At 37.3% G+C, this 27,396-nt stretch overlaps 1 protein-coding gene across 1 annotated transcript in view; it reads left to right on the top strand.

The window, feature by feature from the left end:
• LOC126456467 (sodium-independent sulfate anion transporter-like) overlaps nucleotides 1-27,396 on the top strand; it is a 65,142-nt gene that overhangs the window by 5,928 nt on the left and 31,818 nt on the right. Inside the window, exons 2-6 of the mRNA XM_050092218.1 lie at nucleotides 741-936; nucleotides 4,966-5,186; nucleotides 9,086-9,263; nucleotides 9,389-9,565; nucleotides 22,826-22,987. Of these exons, the coding sequence (XP_049948175.1) occupies nucleotides 741-936; nucleotides 4,966-5,186; nucleotides 9,086-9,263; nucleotides 9,389-9,565; nucleotides 22,826-22,987 (934 nt within the window). The remainder of the gene's footprint in view (nucleotides 1-740; nucleotides 937-4,965; nucleotides 5,187-9,085; nucleotides 9,264-9,388; nucleotides 9,566-22,825; nucleotides 22,988-27,396) is intronic.

Raw genomic sequence — 27,396 nt, 5'->3', positions numbered from 1 at the left:
GAGAACAAGACACAGTATAGACAGTTCATGTTACAACATTATTTTAAAAAATTTTATTATATTTGTAGAAAGGCAACATAACAAAATTTTACAACTGTAGCCTTCATTCCCTTATAAAATTAACTTATAGTATACAATACTAACTGTACAATATAAATTCTGTTCAAAAAAAGCTAATTATTGACATATAGGTGAATTTAATTGGACTGTTGACACCACAAAGGGAATACATTGGTTCACTTTGTTATATATGAAAATAATGTAGTCATTATTTCACAAAAAGTTGTGACTTGTTCTCTACAATAAGCTTCCTGTTACCTAGGAGCAATTTGCAGCTGAAACAAAATGAAATTTTGCACATGTTTCAGTTTTGAGGAAGATATTACAGTGGAATTACTACACCTCTTTGCTGAGAATGCCACCAGCAGATTTCATTTTATGTCTATAAATTTCAAGTTACAGTAGACTAAAAGTATCACTTTAAACTGAATCACTTATTTTCTCTATGCAGTATGGCAAGACCAAGGTATATTTTATATGTTGTGAGCCTACCATGATGCATACAAGAGGCTATTGTATATTTTTTGGTTAAAGCTGAAGCCACATGCATCCCCCTTGTAGCAAATTATTCCCATTTGACAGTTATTTCTTTTTGAATCCTTATCAGAAATCAATCAGGACACTATACTCCACAATAACATGCACTTGCAGAGAAGCCACAATCTTATTGTGTGTTCCAGTATGGGTTGTATGGCTCATTCATGGGCTGCATCCTGTACATGCTTTTTGGTAGTTGCAAGGATGTACCCATGGGCCCTTCTGCTGTCATCTCTCTGCTGACATTTCAGTCAGTGCTTGGCATGGGTCCTGAACATGCCGTGCTTCTTTGCTTCCTCACCGGAGTCATCCAGGTCATTATGGGGATCCTGGGTCTCGGTAAGCAAATCTGCTTCATTTTTTCTTTTGATGTTTCATTTCAATGTAAATGCATCAATGATTAGATTCAGACAGAATTCACAGTTATGTGTCACAAAGGTTAATGTTCAAAATATTAAGAAGTATGAACATTGAAACATTTATATATGACTGTTTTCTATATTGTTTTACTGCCTGAAAACCCATGCTGATGCTATTTATTTTGTTCTATTGGATGTTTTAAGTCATACTGTAAATTTATTTATTTGGTTTAGCATAAATTATTATGCTGAGATTTATATATCTCTGCTTCCTGTCACTGGAAGCATCAGACCCATATGTTACTGAGAAGATATGGAATTCTCTAATTCTTTTGAATGTGATTATTCCTGATGATCAACAAGAGGCTAGTGGGTTGCCTAGCAAACTAAAATTATTGTACACTGACATGAGATTGGATTGAAAAGTAAAAAGTACGTTCTTTAGTAGAATACATCATAAAAGTTACATTGCCTATTTTTTAATATCGTACCTATGAATGGTAAAATGAGATATTTTATCCCTGAAATTGGCTGCAATGACAGACTGGTTTGTAGTATCACTAGAGGTCTAAGTTACATTGAAAGGTGATAATTTGGTTGAGAGTAGGCAAAACCAATGAATGTGAATGCCAAATAAAGATTGTAGCAACAGACTGACTTGTAACATTGCCTAATGTTTATGTTTATGTCACATTTAAAAACACTTTCCTATATTTAAGGCATATTTCACTGTAAGAACTAAAAGTGCAAGATAAATTCAGAAAACATATATTAGGTAATGGACAGAAGTCTCCAACAGTTATTTTGATGCATATTATGTCCATGTATTGTAAGCAAACTATGAAAAATGTAAAGGGGAATGAAATAATTAAAAGTAAACAACATCTTTATGATTCATCCAAATGATATATCCCCCCCCCCCCAATTTACATTAAAGTATGATAACTTGCACTGTGACAAGCTCAATGAGAGTGGTGCAATGAAGTGTTTCTGGTGAAACAATTCAAACAGGATATGTGTAATAAACCCTAGAGAGATTTAAAGGACAATACAACTTTTAAATTAGAACTTAGAAAATTTTTAATTGATAAATGCTGCTACTCAGTAAATGAATATCTTGAAGACCAAGCAAATGACATTACAAAATAACCTCCAAAATTTTCTATCTTTGTTTGTTTCAGCTTTTATTATACTTTACCATTTATAGTACAAGTTATATATTGTTACTGAGATGCAAATTACTATAAACCATTTATGTGGAAAGAAACTGTAAGTTTGCTGTCATTTATTATAGACAATTTCATTTTGTACATTCTATATTTTAATTTCTGTGTATGACAGATCCAATTGCAGGCAATTTCATTTTGTATATTCTATATTGTTAATTTCTATGTATGACAAGTCCAATATCATTTGTACGATGACATGGATGCTAAATAAATAAATAAATGAGACAAGAACTGTGAGACCAATCATGCTTGAAATAACTTGAGTAATTATTTATCACGCACATGGTGTAGCTGATGGATTACATCACATATAAGTTCCAAGTATTTTGCTGTAAATTCAGGGCTAGTATTCTTTGTGAAACTGCACCTGTTATTGCTCAGGACGTGTTCTGACCCGGTACTGTTTGCAGCTCCACATTGTGTGTTTGTGGCCAACATTACAAAGCTCTAAATTTGTAGTTATTGAACCTTAAGTTTTCTGTTATTAATCTGATTGTTATGTTACATTTTACAGCTGAGTATGCTATGTCTTTCATACTGATGAACAAAGTGTAGAACAGATAAGCTCCACTGCCTCATTTAACACCTTGCAACTTGGAAAGGAATCCTGCACATCTTTGGGAAAAATAGCTACCCATCTATATTTTCTGCAAAAAAACACAACCTTAATAGTGGGCAGCAAAGACACTTGGAATAAAGCTTCCTAATGTGCCAACCCTGCAAACAGATCTGTTTGTTTAGCAGATAATGTTTTGAAAATTTGAACCATGGCTTGCACACACATTCTTTGTAATGGGTGATACCATTTGCAATAAAGAAACTGCTCTTGATCTATATATGATGCACTAAGGGAAAAACTACATGAAAAAAGCTCAGTTCGTAAATGTTTTAATTGTCTCATACCCCATTCTCTCCAAAAGTGTAACACTCACATTCAAAATTGAAGTCTAAACAATTCACAAATCCTTAATGGTATCAAAATTCAACTATTTAACAATACTTTTCAGGTTAAAATTACTCCTAACCTCTGTTACATTTGTCAGTGATCTTCATCTTAAAGGTGTTGTATTACATGTATTCCTCTGTAACAAACTGTACTACAACAGTGACATGGGAATTTCATCAAATTTCTCCCTGCGGTCTCTCAGTAGGTAGCTGAAAACACACAAGTAGTAATGCTGCAAACTTCATTTTAAACTGTCCAAAAGTGCAGTGTTTCATTACATTGGATTCAAAATTTGTGACAGGTGTTCCTGCAACATTTCCTGCTTTATGTTCTACTTATAATATAGGAAGGATGTGACAGGTTGTGATGTAAGACCATATCCGATTTTTTGTCTCTGTATAAATGAGTGATGTCTTAGAGATAGATTGAATTTTAATTTAATGCCTAGAAGCATGTAACATTCAGTTTATTAGTGTTTGTCAACTGCATGTACCAGTGATGTCCCCTCTTCTTCAAATTTGAGACTGTAACAGCCACCAGTCCTAGAAAAAGCTTCCTTGGCAACAGAGATAAAACTACATACATCTCTTACAAAGAGCATCACAATGAGTGAGAAAATTGTAGGCCTCACTTGAGGTAGCAAATGCCTTGCAAATGGCCACACACAAGAACTATTATTAATATTTAAAATATCCTGTGTTTAGTGAAGTCTCATAGGAGGAACTTCTAAATCAACCATTGTGTTCAGCAGAGACTGATTAAAGGTGAGACATTTGACACTGAACTGTGGCAGATTTAACCTCTGCAGCACACCACATTTTGTAAATGGGTTCTCTTGGCATGCCAGACAAAAAAATTTACACTGAACATGAACATCTGCATTCATAAACTCTAACAGACCCCTATAGTTTGAAACTTTATTCAAAAGTGACCCAGTTTGTGTTTGCCTGTCTATTATACCTTCACCAGTTGTCATTCTAATGAAGTAACCATTTTCTCCGAACAACCTCACTACATGACTACACAGAATTTGCGTAACATTGATCGGTTTTGTGTGATGTAGACCACTTTTTAAGTTTTCATTCATTTATTTTCATTTTATTGAAGCCTCAGTTTTTTGATGTAATACAACTTCATGTTTTACATTATTTCTTGTGTTATACATGTGCTTGGAAATGTGTGTGTGAAACATGCATGAATCACATGAGCTACCAAAAAATATTCTGTATGTCTCCCAGACTACAATGTATGTTCCTTTCTCATCATCTAGTAACAGTAAGTATGTTAACATAAAAATAAAATAAATATTTCAGACAAAATTTCATTATTGGGACTTAATACCAGATACGAACATGTCCTTGCTCTTGTTTGATCTAGTCTGAACAGATGGGGATTTGAAACTGGGATGCAGTCACAACACAAGTTTAGAAAACATGGAGATCATGCTACCAGTAACATACCCCTCTCTGCCTGTCCTCAATCATAGACCAAGATGACTGGGTAGACTTTAATAACAAATTGATTCCTACCAACTGGAAAGAGCTTGAACTCATTATACATTTTGCTGAGAAAAGTTTCCAGTTAGCTTGAAAAGAAAGCTTTTCAGAATTAGGTGGCTGAACCCCAAGGGGATATCCCAGTGAACAATGCCATGCAGAATTACATTTTTATTCACTCATAGGCAGATGAGATGCACTGTTTATGAAGATATTTTACTACAAAATATAATATAAATAATATTATAGTAAATATATAATATTCACACATCCCAGATACAAAAACAGAATTCTTGATCAGCAGTGGATTAAAACATTCTTTCATCTCGTTTTTGCAGGTTTCATTATTGACTTCATATCTGGACCAGTGTCATCAGGTTTCACATCAGCAGCTGCTCTCATGATTGTAACATCACAGATGAAGGATTTGTTGGGAATCACAGCAGAGGGCAGTACTTTCATTGAAGTATGGGGAAGTCTTTTCAAGAACATGCATAACACAAAACTCTATGATAGTGTTTTGGGTGTTGTCTGCATTGTGGTGCTGCTATTGATGAGGGTGAGTTGTTACCTTGTGATTTAACAACAAAAACTGTAGTGTGATTCTGCAATTGGCAAAGTCCAGATGTTTATCATTTTAATTGATCCAGTTTTGGTTCTCGATGAAATAGTCTGCTGCTGTGTAATGTCTTATTTTGGGGTTTTCGAGTCTAGCAAAACATTTCTTTATTATTAAAAAATGAGCAATAACAATTATGAAAGAGGTTGCACCTAGGGAGTCCAGTTGGAAAATATTCAAAGAAATGAAAGTTATGACTCTTCCATAAGTATATATCTATGAAAATATGTGCCTTTTGAAATCCCATCCCCATTTCTTTGCTATGAGCAATGATTACCATGACTATGAAACTAGACACAGAAATAGAGACATACATCAGAAAGCCCAGTAATAAAAAAGTGTGATATATTATCCCAAAATTCTTTGTAGAGTTACTAAGATGCAGTGGCATAGCATGGTTGTCAAGGTTGGGGAGACTCTGCAGTTATTATAGGGAGACAAAATAGTACAATAAACAATAATTTAAACAAATTAAACAAAATTCATCAAATAAAACAACAACAGCTACTACTAATACTACTACTACTACTACTACTACTACTACTACTACTTCTACCACTACCACTACCACCACCACTAATAATAATAATAATAATAATAATAATAATAATAATAACTAACTTGTTCAAGAAATGATGACAAATTTTTAGAACCCCAGCAGCAGGAGAAGAAGCACTTATATTTTCTTGTACACAAGTGCAATGCACCTGTCTTTTCTTTCCACAAATAAGCCTATAACTTGGTCTACAAAGATCTGATCACTGGATAGCTCTCCAGGTAGTGTCTTTTCTATGGCTAACGTGCTCAAAAACGACAGCTGGATGTTGGACATTGAATTCCTAAAATAATTCTTCACTCGATGTGCATTTTCAACTTGTCGCGGCATAATGAATAATTCTTCACTCGTTTAAGAGCACTCATGCTTCGTTCACTGCTTGCTGTAGTTGCTGGTAGGGTCAAAACCAAATGCAAGGAACTTCGAAGTTTCTTCATAAACGGAGTCTAAATCACTGTTGACAATGTACTTTAAGAGAACTTCAGATAAGTGTTTTTTCTTATCAGCGTTTATGTTACACAGTTCACTTTCAAGTTGTTCTTGTTTGAAAAAAGAATGCTGTTCTAATAATTGAAGCAGTTTCAACTTTGGGAATTCATAAAACACTTTTCGTTCAGAAGTTCAAAAACCTGAATTTGGGGAAACCTTACCATCTGAACAATTTGCAAATCCAGTATCTCGTAAGTTAGTACCCTGAGAGATGTCTTTTGACTGTCACAGAATGATAAGTTGCCATTCAAACACAAGCTGCATTTAATGCATTCATCAACGAATGTTTCCGTTCTTAATTGTCGTAAGTTTCTCAAAACAGTTCTTATTTCATCATGGCAAGCAGTTATACTGAGAGATTTTGACTGAAGCACATTAAACAGATGTTTGACATAAACCAAGCACCCTTGGTAGTAGCAAAACAAGTAGACAAACATAGGATCATCCATCTGTCGTTTCATTCCCACACTACAGCTCAAAAATTCTGGGTCCACTGAGAGTCTGTATCATCAAATATACAATTAAAAACACTATATACCCCTGAGAAATGATTAGATGTTCTTGAAACTGCCCTGGAATGAAAGTTCCTGCGAGTGTTGTTTGCAGGTGGCAGTTTAAATCCCTTCTCACTTAGCAATACAGTTCGTTTTGATGATTTGCTGAAAAACAAAAGGAATGCATTAAGATCACTTACAAACATGCGTACTTGTCGAATGGTTTTTGGAGGCATGTAACAGTACCAAATTCAGCTGGTGTGCATAACAATGAATAAACAGTGCATAGGGGCAGAACTGCTTCACCAATTGTTGTAGTCCTCTTTCTCTGCCCGCCATTACTGAAGTGCCATCATATGTTTGACTAACAACTTTTACTTCCACATTCTATTCTTTCAATACTGCATGAATAATGTTTGACAAACCTTTAGCAGTTTTATCTCCAGAAACATTGTAAAATCCAGCTAATCTTTCCTCAATTTTGTCTGCAATACAGTTCCTGAATATTATACTAATTAGACTCTTGCATGACACATCTAATGTTTCATCAGCTTGAATCAAAATGAAATTGCAGTTCTGAATTTCAGATTTTATTTTCTCATTAGCTGCCAAAGTTATCATTTCTATTACAACATTCTGCACATCTGGAGAAGTTCCTTTGAAGGTTGAAGATGATGACAGATGGTCTTGGATTAACTGCTCTCCTTGAGCTAGTAAATCCAACAATTCCAAATAGTTACATCGGTTGCTGGAGGTTTCATCTTCTCGATAGCCACAAAAGTATAGTTCTTGTTTACAAAGAAATACAATTGCCTGAATAAGATGAGCCAATACTCTCCTGCTGGTTGCAACTTGTTTGTTGTATTTTGCTGGCCGGAGTGACCGAGTGGTTCTAGACATTACAGTCTGGAGCCGCACGACTGCTATGGTCGCAGGTTCGAATCCTGCCTTGGACATGGATGTGTGTGATGTCCTTAGGTTAGTTAAGTTTAAGTAGTTCTGAGTTCTAGGGGACTGATGACCTCAGATGTTGAGTCCCATAGTGCTCAGAACCATTTGAACCATTTTTGTTGTATTTTATTGCTGTCAGATGAGCGGCTCCAGGAAGGGCCTGCTCAATTCTACTTTTGCCCAGTAACCGAAATGAGTCTATGTTCTGCAGGTGACGCTTTGATATCTGATGCTTTTGTGCTTCCCTGTCAAAGTTCTTTATTGCATCATTCCTTTTCACCAGCAAACAGAAGACATATATAACAATATAATCTGTTATTAACTGCATTCGCAGTCAGCCAATCATACTTTTCGTACCAGGCAGTCTGAAAAGTATGTTTTTGTTTGGCTTCACTTAAAACTGCACGGAGTATAGGAGTAGGTCATTTGCCCTTCAATTCGCACTTTTTTTTGTATGTTAATGTAGAAAAAGGCGTTTTTAATAAAAATTGTATAAAATGTGCAGTTGCTGGCTCACTCATGTTGGCAACACAACGAAAATATGCACTAAAATCACACAAGAATGACTATGAACACAAACCGCACAACTGTTCACTTCCGTGTTAAAAGCCATCATAAAAGCGGCAGAGCCTAGTCTTGATACCTGCTAGCAAGTGCAGCGCACCGGCCTTCGTGGAAGGGGAAGTGGGGGGCAGCCAAGAATGCCACTAACGCTCAGGCGCACACAGGGAGGCAGAGACTGAGAGCAATCGAGTCTCAAGCAGGCAGATACACCAATCCTCAGGGTGCGGCGGCACGGCCTACAAAACTGATGTTTTCACACATTTAGTGCTCTTGGGAGACATCTGTTTATATTTTTGTTATGAATTAATATTGCATCTTTTTTAAGCACGAATACAGGGGAGACTAAGTCTCAAAGTCTCCCCTCACGCTACGCCACTGCTAAGATGTCAAAGCTGCACATTTTAAAAAATGAGCTCAAGGGAAAAAGCTTTTACAGTGTTGATGAGTACATGAATTTTATGAATTTGAGGACATCAGTAACTTAAATTAAATGTAGCCATGTGTCACTGGATATAATGTTAACTTAGAATTCATTTGGTTTATGTATTTGGTTATCTGTATGATTTTTATCTGTATCTGTATGATTTGTGTTTCTTTATGTACCTAATTATCTGTATGATTTGTATACAGGCACTATTATTTAAGTTTCTTTTGTGTCAACACAGCTATAGAAGGCACCTGAACAAAGCAGATGGCATGATGTTTATGAAAAAATTGAACTCTTAGATTCTTATTTTTAGTGTTTTACAGCAATCGTCATTCATAGACAAATTTGACTGTTACAGGTATTGGCAAATTTTAAAATAGGACCAAAAGATGATGAAGAGAAGACGACCACCCACAGGATTCTAAACAAAGCTATCTGGCTTACTGGGACTTCTCGCAATGCTATCCTAGTGGTTATATGTGGCATCATAGGACATCAGCTATCACTCTCAGGGGATTCACCTCTTAACTTAATAGGTTTGTTTTTAAATTCATTTATCTTTTAGAAACTTTGTGAAATAAAAAAGTTAGTATTCAATCCTAGTGCATTAGTAATATCTGTATGTGATGTTGACTAATATGTGAATATCCTTTTTCTTTAGGTCCCATTCCTCCAGGACTTCCAGCTTTCCAGTTACCGCCATTTACTGTGACATTAGAAACAGGAAATTCCACAGTTACATATTCATTTGGTGACATGTGTTCACACCTTGGATCTGGAATTTTTATTGTACCTCTTGTAGCACTATTGGAAAATATTGCTGTCTGCAAGGCATTCTGTAAGTTCAGGTTTTTTACACAATATTATTTCATTTCACCCTTTTCTTTGGCTTTACTGAAATGCTTTCTATTTACATCATGACAGAAAAAGCTTTTACTTAAGTTGTGACAACAGACATACACAGAAGCAACTGTATCACTAACATGCAGCACATTAGGTTCCTTCATCTAACAAAAGAAGGAAGAGTCTGAGGTAGTATTCTTTCTCAGGAGAGATGCAGCATGTCAGAGTAAGAGGATCATCCACAATGACATGTCACCAATGGGTAATGTATAATGTGGTTAGAAAGCTCTAGCCAGTCCATTGGGCTTACTCTCAAACAGCAGGATCTGCATCCAAGTTTCACACTATGCATCAACACTGTATTTTGTTTTTCTGTCAGAATGAATCAATACAGAGTTCTGTCAGGGAGACTGTATATAATGCACATGAATCCAGTGCCTTGTTCATGATACTGTAAGGTGTAAATGTTAGGGAAGCACTAAGCTCAAACATAAATCATAGACTTAAGTGGCTGTCAGACATTTCTGTGTTTATCAGTGAGATATATTGTGGAAGACATTTACTGCATTGTGTTGTGGTAACACCGAAATTTGGTGGCTGTTGTTTTATTGTCTGAGACTCTTCTTCTTTGTTTGGGAATGAACCATTATTTTGGTTCAGTACCAGTTTTCTGTGTCAATGCAATAATGTTACACACTACAATGCAAGAACCATCTGCTTGAGGGGTTGAGAAAAATTAGGCTGTCTTGTTGGATAACCCATTTCAAACCCCAACCTGAACCCGAAAATCATGTAATGCCTTCAGGATACAATAAAAATCAAACAATGGAAAATCCAAGATGCAATAATGACAGTATTATGAGAAGGATACATTTCTGCTTACCATATAGATGATGTACTGAGTTGAAGTCTGGTACAACAAAAAGACTGCTATACATTTAAGATTTTGGCCAAAAGGCATTTTTCTAAAGTGTAAAATGCACGCACATTCACACAAACACAACTCACACACACACGACAACTATCTCTGGCCACTGAGGTTGACCTGCTATAGCAGTCTGGCATCAGTGGCCAGAGGCAGTGGTCATGTGTGTGTGTGTGTGTGTGTGTGTGTGTGTGTGTGTGTGTGTGTGTGTGTGTGTGTGTGTGTTCTTTATGCATGAATGTGTTTGTATTTTCTACTTTAGAATTAGGCCTTTTGGCCAAAAACTTAAAATAGAGCAATCATTTTGTTGTGCCTGTGTGCTACTCAGTGTTTCCTCTGTATGGTGAGTAGCAATCTATTCTTTTATTGTTGTATTTAAGATAAAATAGTCATCTGTGTGTTATATCTATTTGTCCAAAACATGGTAATACCCCTCATCACCTCCAAAGAATCAGAACTTGAGGAAAAGTCATAGCAGAAATCAACACTATAACATAAAAACAAGTTTCTGTGTGCTGTTTGTTACATGATTGGTATCTTTCAAATGACAGGACTGGTTTCTGAAGATTTTGACCAAATAGTAAATATGTATATAATATGTATATAAATGTCTGCTTGTGTCTGTGTATGTGCGGATGGATATGTGTGTGTGTGTGTGTGACTGTATACCTGTCCTTTTTTCCCCCTAAGGTAAGTCTTTCCGCTCCCGGGATTGGAATGACTCCTTACCCTCTCCCTTAAAACCCACATCCTTTCATCTTTCCCTCTCCTTCCCTCTTTACTGATGAAGCAACCATTGGTTGTGAAAGCTCGTATTTTGTATGTATGTTTGTGTTTGTTTGTGTGTCTATCGATCTGCCAGCACTTTCATTTGGTAAGTCACATCATCTTTGTTTTTAGATATATTTTTCCCACGTGGAATGTTTCCCTCTATTATATTCATATGTATATAATAAGTTAGACGTTAGAGACAAGGTGAGCAATAAGTTAAAAAATGGAGAGTTAAGGCTGTAAGTAGCACTGAAGATGGACAGCAACGGAGACCAACTGAAGAAAAAGCTTATAGAAGATGAAAAGATGCAAAAGAAAAAAGATAAAGCAAAACCTGAAGATTGAAAAAAATTATTAAAGTGTTTTTCCAGTAAATCAATCACACTCCATTAATCACAAAAGTATATCTGCCTATTATGCCATAAGATAATTTTTTCTCATTAATTCCCATTTATTCATCCTACATTCTTCTTTGGAAAGGCAACCAACAACTTTGGAGTGTAATCTCATTTGTCTTTTACAATCATCATTCATGAGTTTATATACATGATTTTGTAGTAAAATTTGTGAAATGTGGCAAAAAAACACTTTATAATGTTTCACCAAAAACTCAGAGTTGATTCAGTTAAAATAATTGTGCTATGCAGTTGAGGCCATGGGCACCGTTGCCCAATCAGCACCACTTGGAGATGGCGCTGCATGGAATTTTCAGGTCTTCACTTTGCTGTTATCTTTTACTTACTTACAGCAATTACACTTATTTTTAAAAGTAAAGTACAGGAATTTGGAAGTAGGAAATTATAAATTTATGGTATAACTTAAGAAGAGAAAAGCAGAAGGCAGGAAAGAGTAGATATAGATGTAGCTTCACCAACACCATCTGGGGAAGGTTATTTGTTATTGAACTTCAAGTCTAGTGTCCATATGTGGAGCTACCCATTTTAGTAACTCTCCACATGAAAGTCCCTCTTTGGGAAAACTTGAATTGTTCAGTCCATGCAGATCTAATCTATGTTGATGTTGTTTGTTAGAGTGCTGTGTGAGTTGATGTTTGTTAGGTTACGTAACAGCTACTACAGCTAGGTAAGTTAGTAAACAAACTCCACATGGCTTTGGAATGATAACCTGCCTCAATGTAATCTAATTAAGTCACAAACTGTTCCTAAATAGCTTTAGGAGAAATAACAAGCCACCACTAACCTATTATTAATCTTGCAAAAACATTTTTGTAGAATAAAACTATAACTTTTTTAAGTAGTGGACCCATTAATTTTGTAGACTTGTGTAACATGCATGATCTGTTTCCATTGTGTATTTACAGTTTTTGCTTTTGCTTGCTTACTTTATATAAAATTTATATTCCATTCATATTATTACATTTACAATGATGTGTTCATTTATGTTGGGTACAGGTTTTAACATTGATTCTGGAGCAACATGTATTGTGTTAACTATTCTAATTACTCCTACTTTTAATTACATTAATTCATAACAAGATATAGATTGCATTTTTTGATTAATGTTCATGTGAATAATTGTGCATGTTTTACGTGTTTTATGTTACCTATATTTTGTGTGTATGTTATGTCAGTGTTGCCACTGTCACTCATATCATTGTCAGTACTGGAGCCACTTGAGCTCTCTGTGTCAGCCTATCTTTGTCTTCTGCACCTTCTGTATTGATAAGTCTGTTTGTATATGTCATGTTCTGCTTTCGAGATGTTGGTGATTGCATTCAGCTGTGTCCATGTATCTCAGTTCCACAGTGCATTGTATACATAGAGTTGTTTCCATTATGTCTTCTACACTCCTGGAAATTGAAATAAGAACACCGTGAATTCATTGTCCCAGGAAGGGGAAACTTTATTGACACATTCCTGGGGTCAGATACATCACATGATCACACTGACAGAACCACAGGCACATAGACACAGGCAACAGAGCATGCACAATGTCGGCACTAGTGCAGTGTATATCCACCTTTCGCAGCAATGCAGGCTGCTATTCTCCCATGGAGACGATCGTAGAGATGCTGGATGTAGTCCTGTCGAACGGCTTGTCATGCCATTTCCACCTGGCGCCTCAGTTGGACCAGCGTTCGTGCTGGACGTGCAGACCGCGTGAGACGACGCTTCATCCAGTCCCAAACATGCTCAATGGGGGACAGATCCGGAGATCTTGCTGGCCAGGGTAGTTGACTAACACCTTCTAGAGCACGTTGGGTGGCACGGGATACATGCGGACGTGCATTGTCCTGTTGTAACAGCAAGTTCCCTTGCCGGTCTAGGAATGGTAGAACGATGGGTTCGATGACGGTTTGGATGTACCGTGCACTATTCAGTGTCCCCTCGACGATCACCAGTGGTGTACGGCCAGTGTAGGAGATCGCTCCTCACACCATGATGCCAGGTGTTGGCCCTGTGTGCCTCGGTCGTATGCAGTCCTGATTGTGGCGCTCACCTGCACGGCGCCAAACACGCATACGACCATCATTGGCACCAAGGCAGAAGCGACTCTCATCGCTGAAGACGACACGTCTCCATTCGTCCCTCCATTCACGCCTGTCGCGACACCACTGGAGGCGGGCTGCACGATGTTGGGGCGTGAGCGGAAGACGGCCTAACGGTGTGCGGGACCGTAGCCCAGCTTCATGGAGACGGTTGCGAATGGTCCTCGCCGATACCCCTGGAGCAACAGTGTCCCTAATTTGCTGGGAAGTGGCGGTGCGGTCCCCTACGGTACTGCGTAGGATCCTACGGTCTTGGCGTGCATCCGTGCGTCGCTGCGGTCCGGTCCCAGGTCGACGGGCACGTGCACCTTCCGCCGACCACTGGCGACAACATCGATGTACTGTGGAGACCTCACGCCCCACGTGTTGAGCAATTCGGCGGTACGTCCACCCGGCCTCCCGCATGCCCACTATACGCCTTCGCTCAAAGTCCGTCAACTGCACATACGGTTCACGTCCACGCTGTCGCGGCATGCTACCAGTGTTAAAGACTGCGATGGAGCTCCGTATGCCACGGCAAACTGGCTGACACTGACGGCGGCGGTGCACAAATGCTGCGCAGCTAGCGCCATTCGACGGCCAACACTGCGGTTCCTGGTGTGTCCGCTGTGCCGTGCGTGTGATCATTGCTTGTACAGCCCTCTCGCAGTGTCCGGAGCAAGTATGGTGGGTCTGACACACCGGTGTCAATGTGTTCTTTTTTCCATTTCCAGGAGTGTATGTTGTTACATAAGTACCTGTATCTAATGCATTTCAAAAGGAAATGTTCTGTGGAACCAATTTTCCTGCAAGTGCAATGATTACTTTATGAAAGCAACATATGCTACAAGTGTGTACAGCAAGGGCAATATCCAGTCACAAAATAGCCATGTAATTGCTGGGGTTGACATGGCACAACAATAACCACTCCCTGATATTGGGGAAAAATGAATAGACTTGATGGCCCTTATCAGTCTTGTCGCACCCTTTCTGCCAAGAGTTCACGTGCCAATTTTTTAGTTGGCGCCTATCTTCTGTGTGCTGCCCAGTGATCTGCAACACTCTCTCAAGTCTACTGATCTTTAACCAGTATGTTACAGTCTGATATCTGATGGTTATGTCAATCAGGTATATTCCGAGCACCACATACAGTAATTAAACTGATGTGGTGCTGAACGCCTCAGATAGTCTACGTAGCACACTCCTCTGCCACCTCCTAACAGTGATCTTGTTCATGATGAGAAGGAGTCTATGTGCCCATGTACTAGCTGCAAAGCTCGTTACTGACAAAAAATGCACAGTGGTACATACTTATGTGTGTGAGTGGTAGCCTGTATATTGTCAAATTTAATGTCGCTAATTTGTAAAGTAGACTTTTGGCTTTGTTTGTGATTAGTCATTTGTGTTTGTTGAAGCAATGTCATTTTTCAATAAGTACCACAAGATATTTAGTTACTACTTCACATTCTATGTTTGTGTTGTTTATTTTAGTTGCCAGGTGTCTTTGTAGTGAACCTTTAAGCATTATGAACACTGTTTTTGTGCTGCTACGGATAATTTGTTTTGGTTACACCACTGGCCTTGTTTTCCAACACTGCTCTTGTTTTGACTGATATCACAACTAACAGGTCATCAGCATACAGAATGATCCCATCTCCCTCAATTAAATTCAAGAGCGGTTCAATTGTGATAACCCAGAAGATGGATCCATGGATTGGACATTATTTGGTACCCTTTTTACAACCTTGTGGTTGCCTTCTTGCCACTCAACTGCTCTGTTCCTACAATAGTCTCAAAGATTGTTGTACAGGGACCCAGGTACTTGCAGTTCTCGAAATAGAGCAAATATTGAAACTTCCTGGCAGATTAAAACTGTGTGCCGGGCTGAGACTGAAACTCAGGACCTTTGCCTTTCACGGGCAAGTGCTCTACCAACTGAGCTACCCAAGCACGACTCACGCCCCATCCTCACAGCTTTACTTCTGCCAGTACCTTGTCTCCTACCTTCCAAACTTTACAGAAGTTTACTGGCAGAAGTAAAGCTGTGAGGATGGGGCATGAGTCGTGCTTGGGTAGCTCAGTTGGTAGAGCACTTGCCCGCGAAAGGCAAAGGTCCCGAGTTCGGGTCTCGGCCTGGCACACAGTTTTAATCTGCCAGGAAGTTTCATATCAGCACACACTCCACTGCGGAGTGAAAATCTCATTCTGGAGACATCCCCCAGGCTGTGGCTAAGCCATGTCTTTGCAATATCCTTTCTTTCAGGAGTGCTAGTTCTGCAACGTTCGCAGGAGAGCTTCTGCAAAGTTTGGGAGTTAGGAGACGTGGTACTGGCAAAGTAAAGCTGTGATGACAGGGCGTGAGTCATGCTTGGGTAGCTCAGTTGGTAGAGCACTTGCCCGCGAAAGGCAAAGGTCCCAAGTTTGAGTCTCGGCCCGGCATACAGTTTTAATCTGCCAGGAAGTTTCATATCAGCGCACACTCCGCTGCAGAGTGAAAATCTCATTCTAGAGCAAATATTTCTGGCCACCAAACCAGCAATATCAATAAGAATCACAACTGCATACTTCCGTAATTTGTGTTCTACAATTTTGAAAGTCTGATTAATCAGATTGTCAATATATTTTCCTGGTCTAAACTCAAATTTGTGCTGACTGAGGCCATGGAATTTCCTGTGAGCTTGAAGGCAGCTACATAGAAGCCTCTCATGGACTTTAGCCAGTGTATTTAACAAGGAAATTGGTCAACAGGATTTTTGTCCCAATGGATCCTTATCCACAAATTTTTTAATAATTATTGTGTTGGTTCTTTTCCAGACTAGAGGCACCTGTCCAAGCCTCAGAGCATCATTTATTAGATTTGTTAAATATTGAGTTATCTGTGGTGAGACCTGGCACAATTTTTCTAAGTTGTTCTAGTGCTTTCTTGTTTTTCAAGCCAGTAATTGCTAGCAAGACCTCTACTTGCATAAACAGGCAGGTCACAGTTTCTTTAGTGTAATACCCAAACTCTGCCTCCTGAAGGCACGAGTGTGCTTGTGTATCTGTTCAAGGGTCATCATTGGGGAGGAGTTTATAGAGCAGATATTGTGCTGTTTGTCTCCAACCCCATTTCATAGTTCTGTTATCCTGTCTTAGGGTAGCCAGGACCAGATTGGACTTAATTTTCTCAGTTATAAGTTTGTATAGTATTCCCCATGTGTTCTGTGGTAGATGTGTTGTGACATAGCATTTCCAGTATTCTTCTCTAGTCATGATTAGTACAGTTTTGAATGTTGTTTTTGTGTCCCTGTATTCTTGTAGCCAAATATATCTATCCTAAGTGGTAACTGCCTTCTGGTGTCTTTTCTTGCATCTCATATCCTGTCTTAGTCTAGATATCTTGGGGCTCCAGGGAACATCTCATATCCTATCTTAGTCTAGATATCTTGGGGCTCCAGGGAACATCTGTCTTACACTGGTTATTGAAAGTTGGTATGTGTTTTTGATGGACAGTTTGTAATAATTGCTGAAGTTATATGCCCTTAGGTCTATACTTTCATTTATGTTTCCCATTAGTTTATCTCTTACATAATTTTGAATCCCCTCTCAATTTGCCCTGCTGTTGTTTGATGATGGTGTATGATGAACTATAGTCTTCATGCCAATGATAACTGTATTATGACCACCTATCATTAAATTCAGATACACACACCATGTACTGGTTATTCACTCTTAGGATGCCCTTGATGATCTGACCTCGGTCATCAGTCTGATTGCAATGCCACAAGGTGGATCTGGCACTGAAGTCAGCTACAACGATCATCTTCCCTCTTGAGTAAACTGTTATCTGTTGAACCATGACTGTATATGGTTGGATTATATAGGAGTACTTGGTATATAATGATGCCAGTACCCATGTGTCTGTGCCCTTGGTAACCTCTACTGTTACAACATTCCCGTTGCACAACTGTGTGATATTTGTAGTCTGGCACCTGGTGTCCATTATCAATATAGCCACCATAGCCTATCTATAGGAAATTGTAAAAGAATGTAGGAAAGTCATCGAAAAGGAAGAAAGTTTTGTTGTTAGGCAGTTCTCATGCCAGAGGTGTCGGCCAACTTCTGCAGGAGGAATTAGGACAAGAATACCAGGTCACAAATTTTTTCAAACCAAGTGCTAGTCTGGATCAGGTGACAGAGGAATTAGGTTCACTCTGTAAAGGATTTACCAGGGAAGACACAGTGGTTATTGTGGGATTGCCAGGGAACAGCATCGACAGAGATCCTGGGTACAGTATAGAGTGTGACCTGGTAAAGATTGCGTCGGCATCGAGACACACCAATGTTGAATTTGTATCTGTCCTGAGACGCCATGACTGGCCTCATTTGAACTCTTCTGTTGGGAGAGTTAATTTGGAGTTGGAACAGCTGCTTGGGTCGGGTGCGGGGGCTCATATTGGTGTGGTTCCTGTTGATTATCTCAGTAGGTGGGACTATACCAGGCACGGCCTACATCTCAACAGGAAAGGGAAGGGGAAACTGGCTGGGGTAATAGCAGGAAATTTAAGGGGGGAGGCACTGCCATGAATGGTAAAATACCAGTGGTTACAGGTGTTGGAGCAGCACCTTTTTTAGGATAGGTAAGACAGAAAGATGTCAAGTTCTACAAGAGGTCAGGATTGAAACAAATCTTCAGTTTAGGAAAGAAATTAAACAGCACAATTCTAGCACATTTGATCACCAATCACAGCTATCAATTATAAATTTTCACCAATCACCAGAAATTTTATCTCCACCAAGTTGTATCTCAGTCCTAGGTAATTGCATTGATGAATTAAAGTCACCCAATCCAGTTGACATAATCTGCCTCTCTGAACACCATGTGACCACTGGTATAGGAACTAGGCTAAGCACAATAAGAAACTCAGACAGGAGAGTACTGCAAATGTTAGAATAAGGAAAGGTTCTCATAAAAGTATAATTAAAAATAATGTAAGTATATTTCATCAAAATATTGGGAGTTTAAAGAATAAAGTAGATGAGCTTCTGGTTTGTTTAGAAGATTTAGAAGCTGAGAATGAAATAGATATACTATGCCTGTCTGAGCATCACATTGTTACTGATATGGATAAGGTAAATGTAAGTGGATATAAGCTCTCTGCACATGTAATGAGAGAAAATATGGAGAAAGGAGGAGTTGCCATATATGTCAAAAGTTATCATTGTGCAAAAAGTATAGAAACAAAAAAGTTTTGTGTAGAGAAACATATAGAAGCATGTGCCTGTGAGCTTAAATTAAACAAAGGCACATTTATAATTGTAACTGTATATAGGTCCCCATCAGGAAATTTTCATCTATTTCTGAAAAATTTGGACTCCTTGTTGTGCTATCTGTCAGACAGGGGGAAGCAAATTATTATTTGTGGGGACTTCAATGTAGATTCTCTGAAAGAGGGTAATAGGAAAAATGACCTTGAAGTATTACTCGGTTCTTTCAATTTGACACCCGTTATTGATTTTCCTACTCGGGTGGTAAAGGATAGCAGCTCACTGATAGATAACTTCTTTATAGACCAAGATAAGTTTAACCAGATAAATGCTCAGCCTGTTGAGAATGGTCTTTCTGATCATGGTGCACAGCTAGTTACAATATATGACATAGCTCCATTCAGCAATACTAATCAGTCCTCCAAAGTAGTACGTTCAGTCAACGATTTAACAATTGCAAATTTCAGGGAAAGCCTACAGCAGTTAGACTGGGATGAGGTGTACCTTGAACCTGATGCCAATTTAAAATATAATTTATTTCATGACATTTTTGTAAATGCATTTGAAAACTGCTTCCCCAAGAAAATAGTTAAATATACTCGTAAGAAATCTTGTAATAAACCATGGCTTACTAAGGGTATAAAAATATCTTGTAACCGGAAAAGGGAAACGCATCTGACGGCTAGAAAGAGTAGTGACCCAGAAACTATCAAAAATTATAAAAACTACTGTGTTATATTAAGAAAAGTTATTAAAAAATCCAGGAGTATGTGTATCATGTCTGAAATCAGCAATTCTGATAATAAAATAATTTGGAATATTATTAAAAGAGAAACAGGTCAACCAAGAGCAGAGGAAGACAGTATTACCATCAAATTGAATGAAAACTTTACGAACAAAAAGTCAGAAGTTGAAAATATTTTTAATAATCATTTTCTAAATGTTGTGGATATAGTAGGATCCAGGTGTTCATTAGAAGATGCTAGGCTGTTAATGGAAGAGGCCATACCTATGCAATTTGATACAATTGAAATCTCACCCACTTCTCCCTCTGAAATTAGGAAAATAATAAACTTGCTTAAAAGCAAAAACTCACATGGAATTGATGGCATTTCCAGCAAAATACTAAAAGCTTGTTCTCAACAGATAAGTAAGATTCTCAGCCACCTGTGTAATAGCTCTCTGGAACAGGGCATTTTCCCTGATAGACTGAAATATGCTATTGTTATACCTTTGAATAAAAAGGGGGATAGATCTGATGTCAACAATTACCGTCCAATCTCCCTTCTAACAACTTTATCCAAAATTTTTGAGAAAGTAATGTATTCAAGAGTAGCTTCACATATCTGTAAAAATGAAGTACTAACAAAATGTCAGTTTGGTTTCCAGAAAGGTTTTTCAACAGAAAATGACATATATGCTTTCACCAGTCAAATTTTGAATGATCTGAATAACCGAACACCACCCATTGGGATTTTTTGTGATCTCTCAAAGGCTTTTGATTGTGTAAATCATGAAATTCTGCTACACAAGCTCAAGTATTGTGGCATGAGTGGGACAGTGCACAAATGGTTTAATTCGTACCTAACTGGAAGAGTGCAGAAAGTTGAAATAAGTAGTTCTCGTAACATGCAAAGATCAGTACATTCCTCAAACTGGGGAACTATCAAGAATGGGGTTCCACAAGGGTCAGTCTTGGGTCCTTTGTTGTTCTTATTATATATTAATGACTTGCCATTCTATATTCATGAAGAGGCAAAGTTAGTTCTCTTTGCTGATGATACAAGTATAGTAATCACACCTGACAAACAAGAATTAACTGATGAAATTGTCAATACTGTCTTTCAGAAAATTACTAAGTGGTTCCTTGTAAATGGACTCTCACTGAATTTTGATAAGACACAGTACATACAGTTCCGTACAGGAAATGGTATGACGCCATTAATAAATATAGACCTTAATCAGATGCATATAGCTAAGGTAGAATATTCCAAATTTTTAGGTGTGTCCATTGATGAGAGATTAAATTGGAAGAAACACATTGATGATCTGCTGAAACGTTTGAGTTCAGCTACTTATGCAATAAGGGTCATTGCAAATTTTGGTGATAAACATCTTAGTAAATTAGCTTACTACGCCTATTTTCACTCATTGCTTTCATATGGCATCATATTTTGGGGGAATTCATCACTGAGGAATAAAGTATTTATTGCACAAAAGCGTGTAATCAGAATAATAGCTGGAGTCCACCCAAGATCATCCTGCAGACATTTATTTAAGGATCTAGGGATATTAACAGTAGCTTCTCAGTATATATACTCTCTTATGAAATTTGTTATTAACAACCAAACCCAATTCAAAAGTAATAGCAGTGTGCATAACTACAATACTAGGAGAAAGGATGATCTTCACTATTCAAGATTAAATCTAACTTTGGCACAGAAAGGGGTGAATTATACTGGCACTAAAGTCTTTGGTCACTTACCAAATAGTATCAAAAGTCTGACAGATAACCAACAAGTATTTAAGAAGAAATTAAAAGAATTTCTGAATGACAACTCCTTCTACTCCATAGAGGAATTTTTAGATATAAATTAAGAAAAAAAAGAAAAAAAATATTTAAAAAAAAATAAAAATAAAAAATAAAGAAAAACAAAAAACACAAAAAAATAAAGTTGTTATATTAACTTAAGTATGTTGTTAAATTAACCTAATTATGTCATGTATTAGAAAATTCGACTCGTTCCACATCATTACGAAATATCGTATTCATGATCCATGGAACTAGTATTAATCTAATCTAATCTAATCTATCTCCTGTTATCTGAGTTGTTTGGGGAGGTGGGAAACATACCAATTTTCCATTTCTGCTGTATGGTTCTTGAACACACATGACATCAACATTAAAGTCTTGGGTCAGCCTGGGGAGTTCCACATTTACAGTTCTACTCCCCATAGCACTGAGCTGCAAGAACTTCATGGCTGCATTGTATACATGTAGCACTTCACATTTGTTTGTTCTAGGTCAAAGTACACTCTCCCATGAGCCCTAACAAGGTCTTTGTACATTTTCTTAATGTTGGTATCTCCTGAATGCCACCCACAGGCTTATCTCAGGAAATTAGCAACCTCATTCGTGTCAGTGCACAAGTTTTCTATACAAATGATTATACAATCCATCTAATCAGTTGTAGGGAAGCAAATAGAATAACCCTTTTCATGTGTTGATTGTATAACTAATCTTTGTGTAGTTTCAAGAATATGTCTTTGCTTGAGCCTACTGAGCTTTAAGTTCAATTCAAATGCACTGTAGTTTTCTGGTTCTTCATTACAATTATGTACTTGTTCATCGTGTTTGTTTTTCAGTTCAGACTTAATGCAATTAGTTCATTCCTGCTTATGACTACATATTTGTTCTACCTTGATTCAGGAAGTTGCAAAAGACCTAAATCTGAATGTCCAGTTGGGAACTAGAACCCCACTCCTCCCAAATGAAAATTCTGGCTCTAATCACTGTGCCAACTCACATTTTCTTTATACAACAATGAATATTACTACCTGCATTTGTTTCATATTCAGAAATTTGAGGAAGTAGTTGTTACTTGTGTTCTGATATGATTCGGTGACAATTATTGAAAGCATTTAGCAATACACTTTTCTTTAAATTTCTTTATCCTTAGTCATTATTAATTCTCAAATATTTTTGAATCAAGGAATTTTAAACATCTAGTCTAAGATAGTACTTACTGTTCACATATGTTAACATAAACTATTAAAAGAATTTAAATAACAGCATTGTTAGACCAGTCTGTTTTATTTTTCAGCTAATGGTAAACCTACAGATGCCACACAAGAACTACTTGCCATTGGCATTTCCAATATTGGTAACTCTTTTGTCCAGGGCTTCCCAGGAACTGGAGCCCTAGCTCGCAGTGCCGTTAACAATTCAAGTGGAGTCAGGACAACATTTGGAGGGCTTTACACAGGTGATTGTGCTTTAAATTCAAATGATACATTGTCACTAAAACCTGTTCAGCAGAAGTATAAGCACAAAAGAAAGTAGTAGTAATTACAAAAGAAAAATTGCAAATGTTATACCATATTTCTTCCAGAGTATTCAATAATTCTCAGTTTTGTTTCTCAGTTACAGAGAGAATATTTGATTGAATTTTATTTTAGTGGGCCAGTGGCTTCACTTATCAACTAAATGACCCATAGATATCATAGTGAAGTTTTTACTGCTATATAATTTCTTACGTTTTATTATCTTTCATTTCAATAATTTACTTACTTACCATATTTATTCTGTTTAAATTTTTATTTTATTTATATACTTTTTGTGTCTCAGTCATATTTTATATAATGGGTGTTTCACACATGATGCCTGGGGAAAGCCCACAGCTCACATGGCAGATTTACCAGCTGTTGGCTTCCTCCACCTACTGCAAGATGGCTGTTTGCACTTCCCCTGACCTGGATGTAAATTGTGATGCAATCCAATTAAATAAAGGTGATATTTATTTATAGCAGTTGTTCAAAATGATGTACCTCTATGGAAAGAGTAGATTGATGCCTTCTGAACACATTTCCAAACACTCATTGAATGTCAATGTCAGCTGTAGAAATTTGGAAAATGAATAGCCAAACCCTGTCTTTGAGTGTATAGGGATTGTTTGCATGTACCTTATCACTTAACATACCCCAAAAATAAAAGTTATAAAGAATTAGATCTAGAGAATGAGGAGGCCAGTCAACTGTCCTTAGGGTTCCAACTGTCCTGTATTTCCAAGGAAATCCCATATTTTGACTATTTTTTTGGTCAGTTCCCATGCCCTGTAACATTTTGAATTCATCCCATATTTTTCTAACTTTTGCAGTGGTTGTTAAAACAATTTATTTTGCCTGACACATCATGGCTTTCCCTACTATCTCTACCTCTGTGGTGAACAAGTAAACCATTCCTAAAGCTGTGTGGTCAATTATCCATTTCTGCAAGTGAACGGAAGGTTTAAAGTCCGTTTTTGAATTTTTAGGTGCAGGATGAAGTGATGTTCTCCTACATTTACCAACTAGATGGCTTTCTTTAACACATGCAATTGTCAGAGTTGTTACAAATTGGGAACCCATTAAAAGTCACATTAGAAGTAGTGATGGTTGTCCCAAAGCTCTGAAGTTATTTTTAGATGATTTTGATGACGTTGAAAGATGGTTACCCACAGACATTTATTCAACATTTTTCCCACATTGGTGCAGTTGTTGCAGAATGTTCTAGCTTTTTAGAAAACTCTGATGTTAGTATAAAGGAAACTTTTGATGCAGCCAAGACTCTGATTAGTAAAACTGAGCAAAGAATGAAATATTTTGGTAGAGGAGGAAATAAAGTTTTCAATAAGTTTATTGTTTCAGAAAATGCCTTGAAGATAATTTTCTGGACATTTAAGTCTAACTGAAAACATATTTAGTCAAGAATTTCCAATTTGGTGATCATTTACCAATGGCAGCACAATCTTAGATGCCTCTTTGTCTATGGTCCAAGCTAAAATTTAAGCATTTCCAAGAAGTAATTGACTCATTTTGGTTAGATAATGTAATTGGAGATTGTTTGTATGATGAACATTGTAATGCAGAATACATTTTGAATCGAAGTTTGTTCATGGGAGGGAATGGAAACAGAAGCTGGCTTTATGTTTTCTGTACCTTGCGAGCCAAAAATGTTCAGGTTCCAAATTTGCTAAAATTAGTTGGGTTTTTATTAAGAATTACTCCTAGTTCAAATGCTAAGGCAAAAAATATTCTTTCCCTGATGAACCATATATAGATTGAACTGCACAACAAATGAACCTCCGAGCTTATAAAAGCAGAACTGTAAGTAGCAGAGAATTTTAATTTGAGCTGTATATAATGCTTTACATATCTGAAATGGAATTAATCTTTGCAAAAAGAAGCAAAGACTGTTAATAAATACAAGCAACACTGTAAAATAAAAAATTCATGCACATTATAAAGGTATTCCTACCGTTGTTTGTAAGAAGAATCTTATTTGAAATGATTGTTTTGCAGGATTCCTTCTCAATCTCTTATTTTCCCAGTAAAAAGGTTGGCAACCCTAACTGTTTTATCACCAAACACTTCGTATTAATGTAATAGAGCACTGGCAGTGTGTGGTCTTGCATTGCCTTGCATGAAATAACCATTCACCTCTTCATTAGGTGTTAGTACTCTAAAAAATGGGTGCAGTCTATTGTTCATATACCTATCAGAAGTTACTGTACTATGGAAAAAGAAAAATAATTCATCTTGAACTAACTTCACACCATGCTCCTGTTTTCACATCATGCAGAGGCCATTGCTGTAACTGATGAGGATTTTCAGAGCTCCAACACAGATTGTTCCATTAATCTACATTTGCCTGACACATCATGGCTTTCCCTACTATCTCTACCTCTGTGGTGAACAAGTAAACCGTTCCTAAAGCTGTGTGGTCACTTATTTGAATTTTTAGGTGCAGAATGAAGTGATGTTCTCCTACATTTACCAACTAGATGGCTTTCTTTAACACACTTCCTCAGAAAAAAGAGCATTTCAGGATTGACCTTCTCATCATGTATTGACTGTAACAGACAGTAGCAATAATGATGACAAGAAACAGTATCTGAGTTAGCCAGCTGATGCATTACTGTTATTTTACATGGTTCCAATGTTGAGTTCGTGCACAGCTCTGTGAGTAGATGCTACTGACACACCAGTCTGAAGTGCTAAACAATATAATGATATTCTCAAACTCCTTTCTGAGGCCTCTCCTACCTCATCTAATGTATTTTCAATTAAAACACTGTGTTCTCCTGACCTTTGTTTGTCTAACATGGATCCAGTCTCTCAATTTCTTCATGAATCTATGTATCGTTAAACCACTGGGAATGCATGCACTGGGAAATTTTCGTATGAATGCAAGCTGACATTTCACATAAGATTCTGTTTTTGCATAGTTCAAGACAATGAACACTCACAGATCCTTTGTGTATACCATAGCAAATGAAAATTGACAAAAAAAACTCAAAAGAAAACACACATACAATCAATAATATGGGCAGGGAGGTCCCAGCCTGAGCACAGGAATCATATATGAAACACTCAGGGGAAGCGCTTGCAACCATCTTGCAGCAGATACAGAGAACAACAGCTGGTAAATCTACAGTGTGGGCAGTGGGCTTTTCCAGGCATCACACATGAAACACCCTGTCATCTCAGTTACATAACACGATTGTTCTTGATATTTTGGCCCATTACGTAATTGAAGGATGAAAAATACAAAAATGATCATAGACAAAAACAAGTAAAAATTAAGACAAAATATTCACATTATGTTCAAGACACAGCTGACAAAGTACAAAAAATAAAAAACAAAAAACATGAATCTAAGATATTAGTATGAGAGATATGTTTTCCCAACAATATAGGCAAAAGAAGTAGTATGAATAATATGAAGGCAGCTACATCATTTCTTCAGAGAATCACTGTTTCATTTACATGGAGAAATACTGCACATTCATGGATACATTCTTCTATTATTCAGTGCAAGCTATTATCTCAGCCATGGAATTTGCACTTAACTTTACTAACTGTAGTCTAGTTATCAAATTCTTACCTGCACCATAGTAAAGTAAAGAATATGTGGAAACACCTCACCATCATACTGATGGCTATGTGCCTTCTAGCATTCAGTTTATGATAAGGATGTATAATTTTTCATGCAGACTAACACATTTATCCAGCTACCATTAGTACTTACATGAGCAACAATTATGCTGATGACTACTTAGATCTAATTATCAAAATTTTATTCATAACATACAGTAACTCACTCATTAATTGGGTAGAACTGTGACAGATCATCTCACTATGCCATTATTGATAAGTCAGAAGAAGACTTCAAATGGGAGGTCAACAGAAGAGGGGAATCATGTCTTGACACTTTTAAACCCACACAGTTTTACTAGAGAATATTGTGTTTTGGGATTAGATTACCATGAAACAGAGGCAGATTCTGAAACACTCTTAAAGATCAAAAATATCTGCATGACTGTGACTTGAATATGGGTACTTGATATAATTGGAACTGTAAAGGTAGGCCAGTGGTATGACTGGTAACCTTATTTTAAAAATTTCTCAATGGAGTTATGAAAAATGAATTGTATTATCACTTTGCTGTGACTCATTACCTCTTGGAAAGCTTTCAATTCAATTTCCACATAATTGGGACTCACAGCTAGTGAAAACAAAAGCACTGATTTAGTGTATATTGGCATACTGACAGCTTACATTTGATGTCATCCCTGTAAAAGCAAATTTGGAGTCATAAGAGAAGTCTGGCCATGAGAAGCTCTACAATAATGAC

This window comes from Schistocerca serialis, chromosome 2 (genome assembly GCF_023864345.2).
Source record: "Schistocerca serialis cubense isolate TAMUIC-IGC-003099 chromosome 2, iqSchSeri2.2, whole genome shotgun sequence".
Taxonomy (NCBI): Eukaryota; Metazoa; Arthropoda; class Insecta; order Orthoptera; family Acrididae; genus Schistocerca; species Schistocerca serialis.
This window is presented reverse-complemented; position numbering and strand designations above follow the sequence as displayed.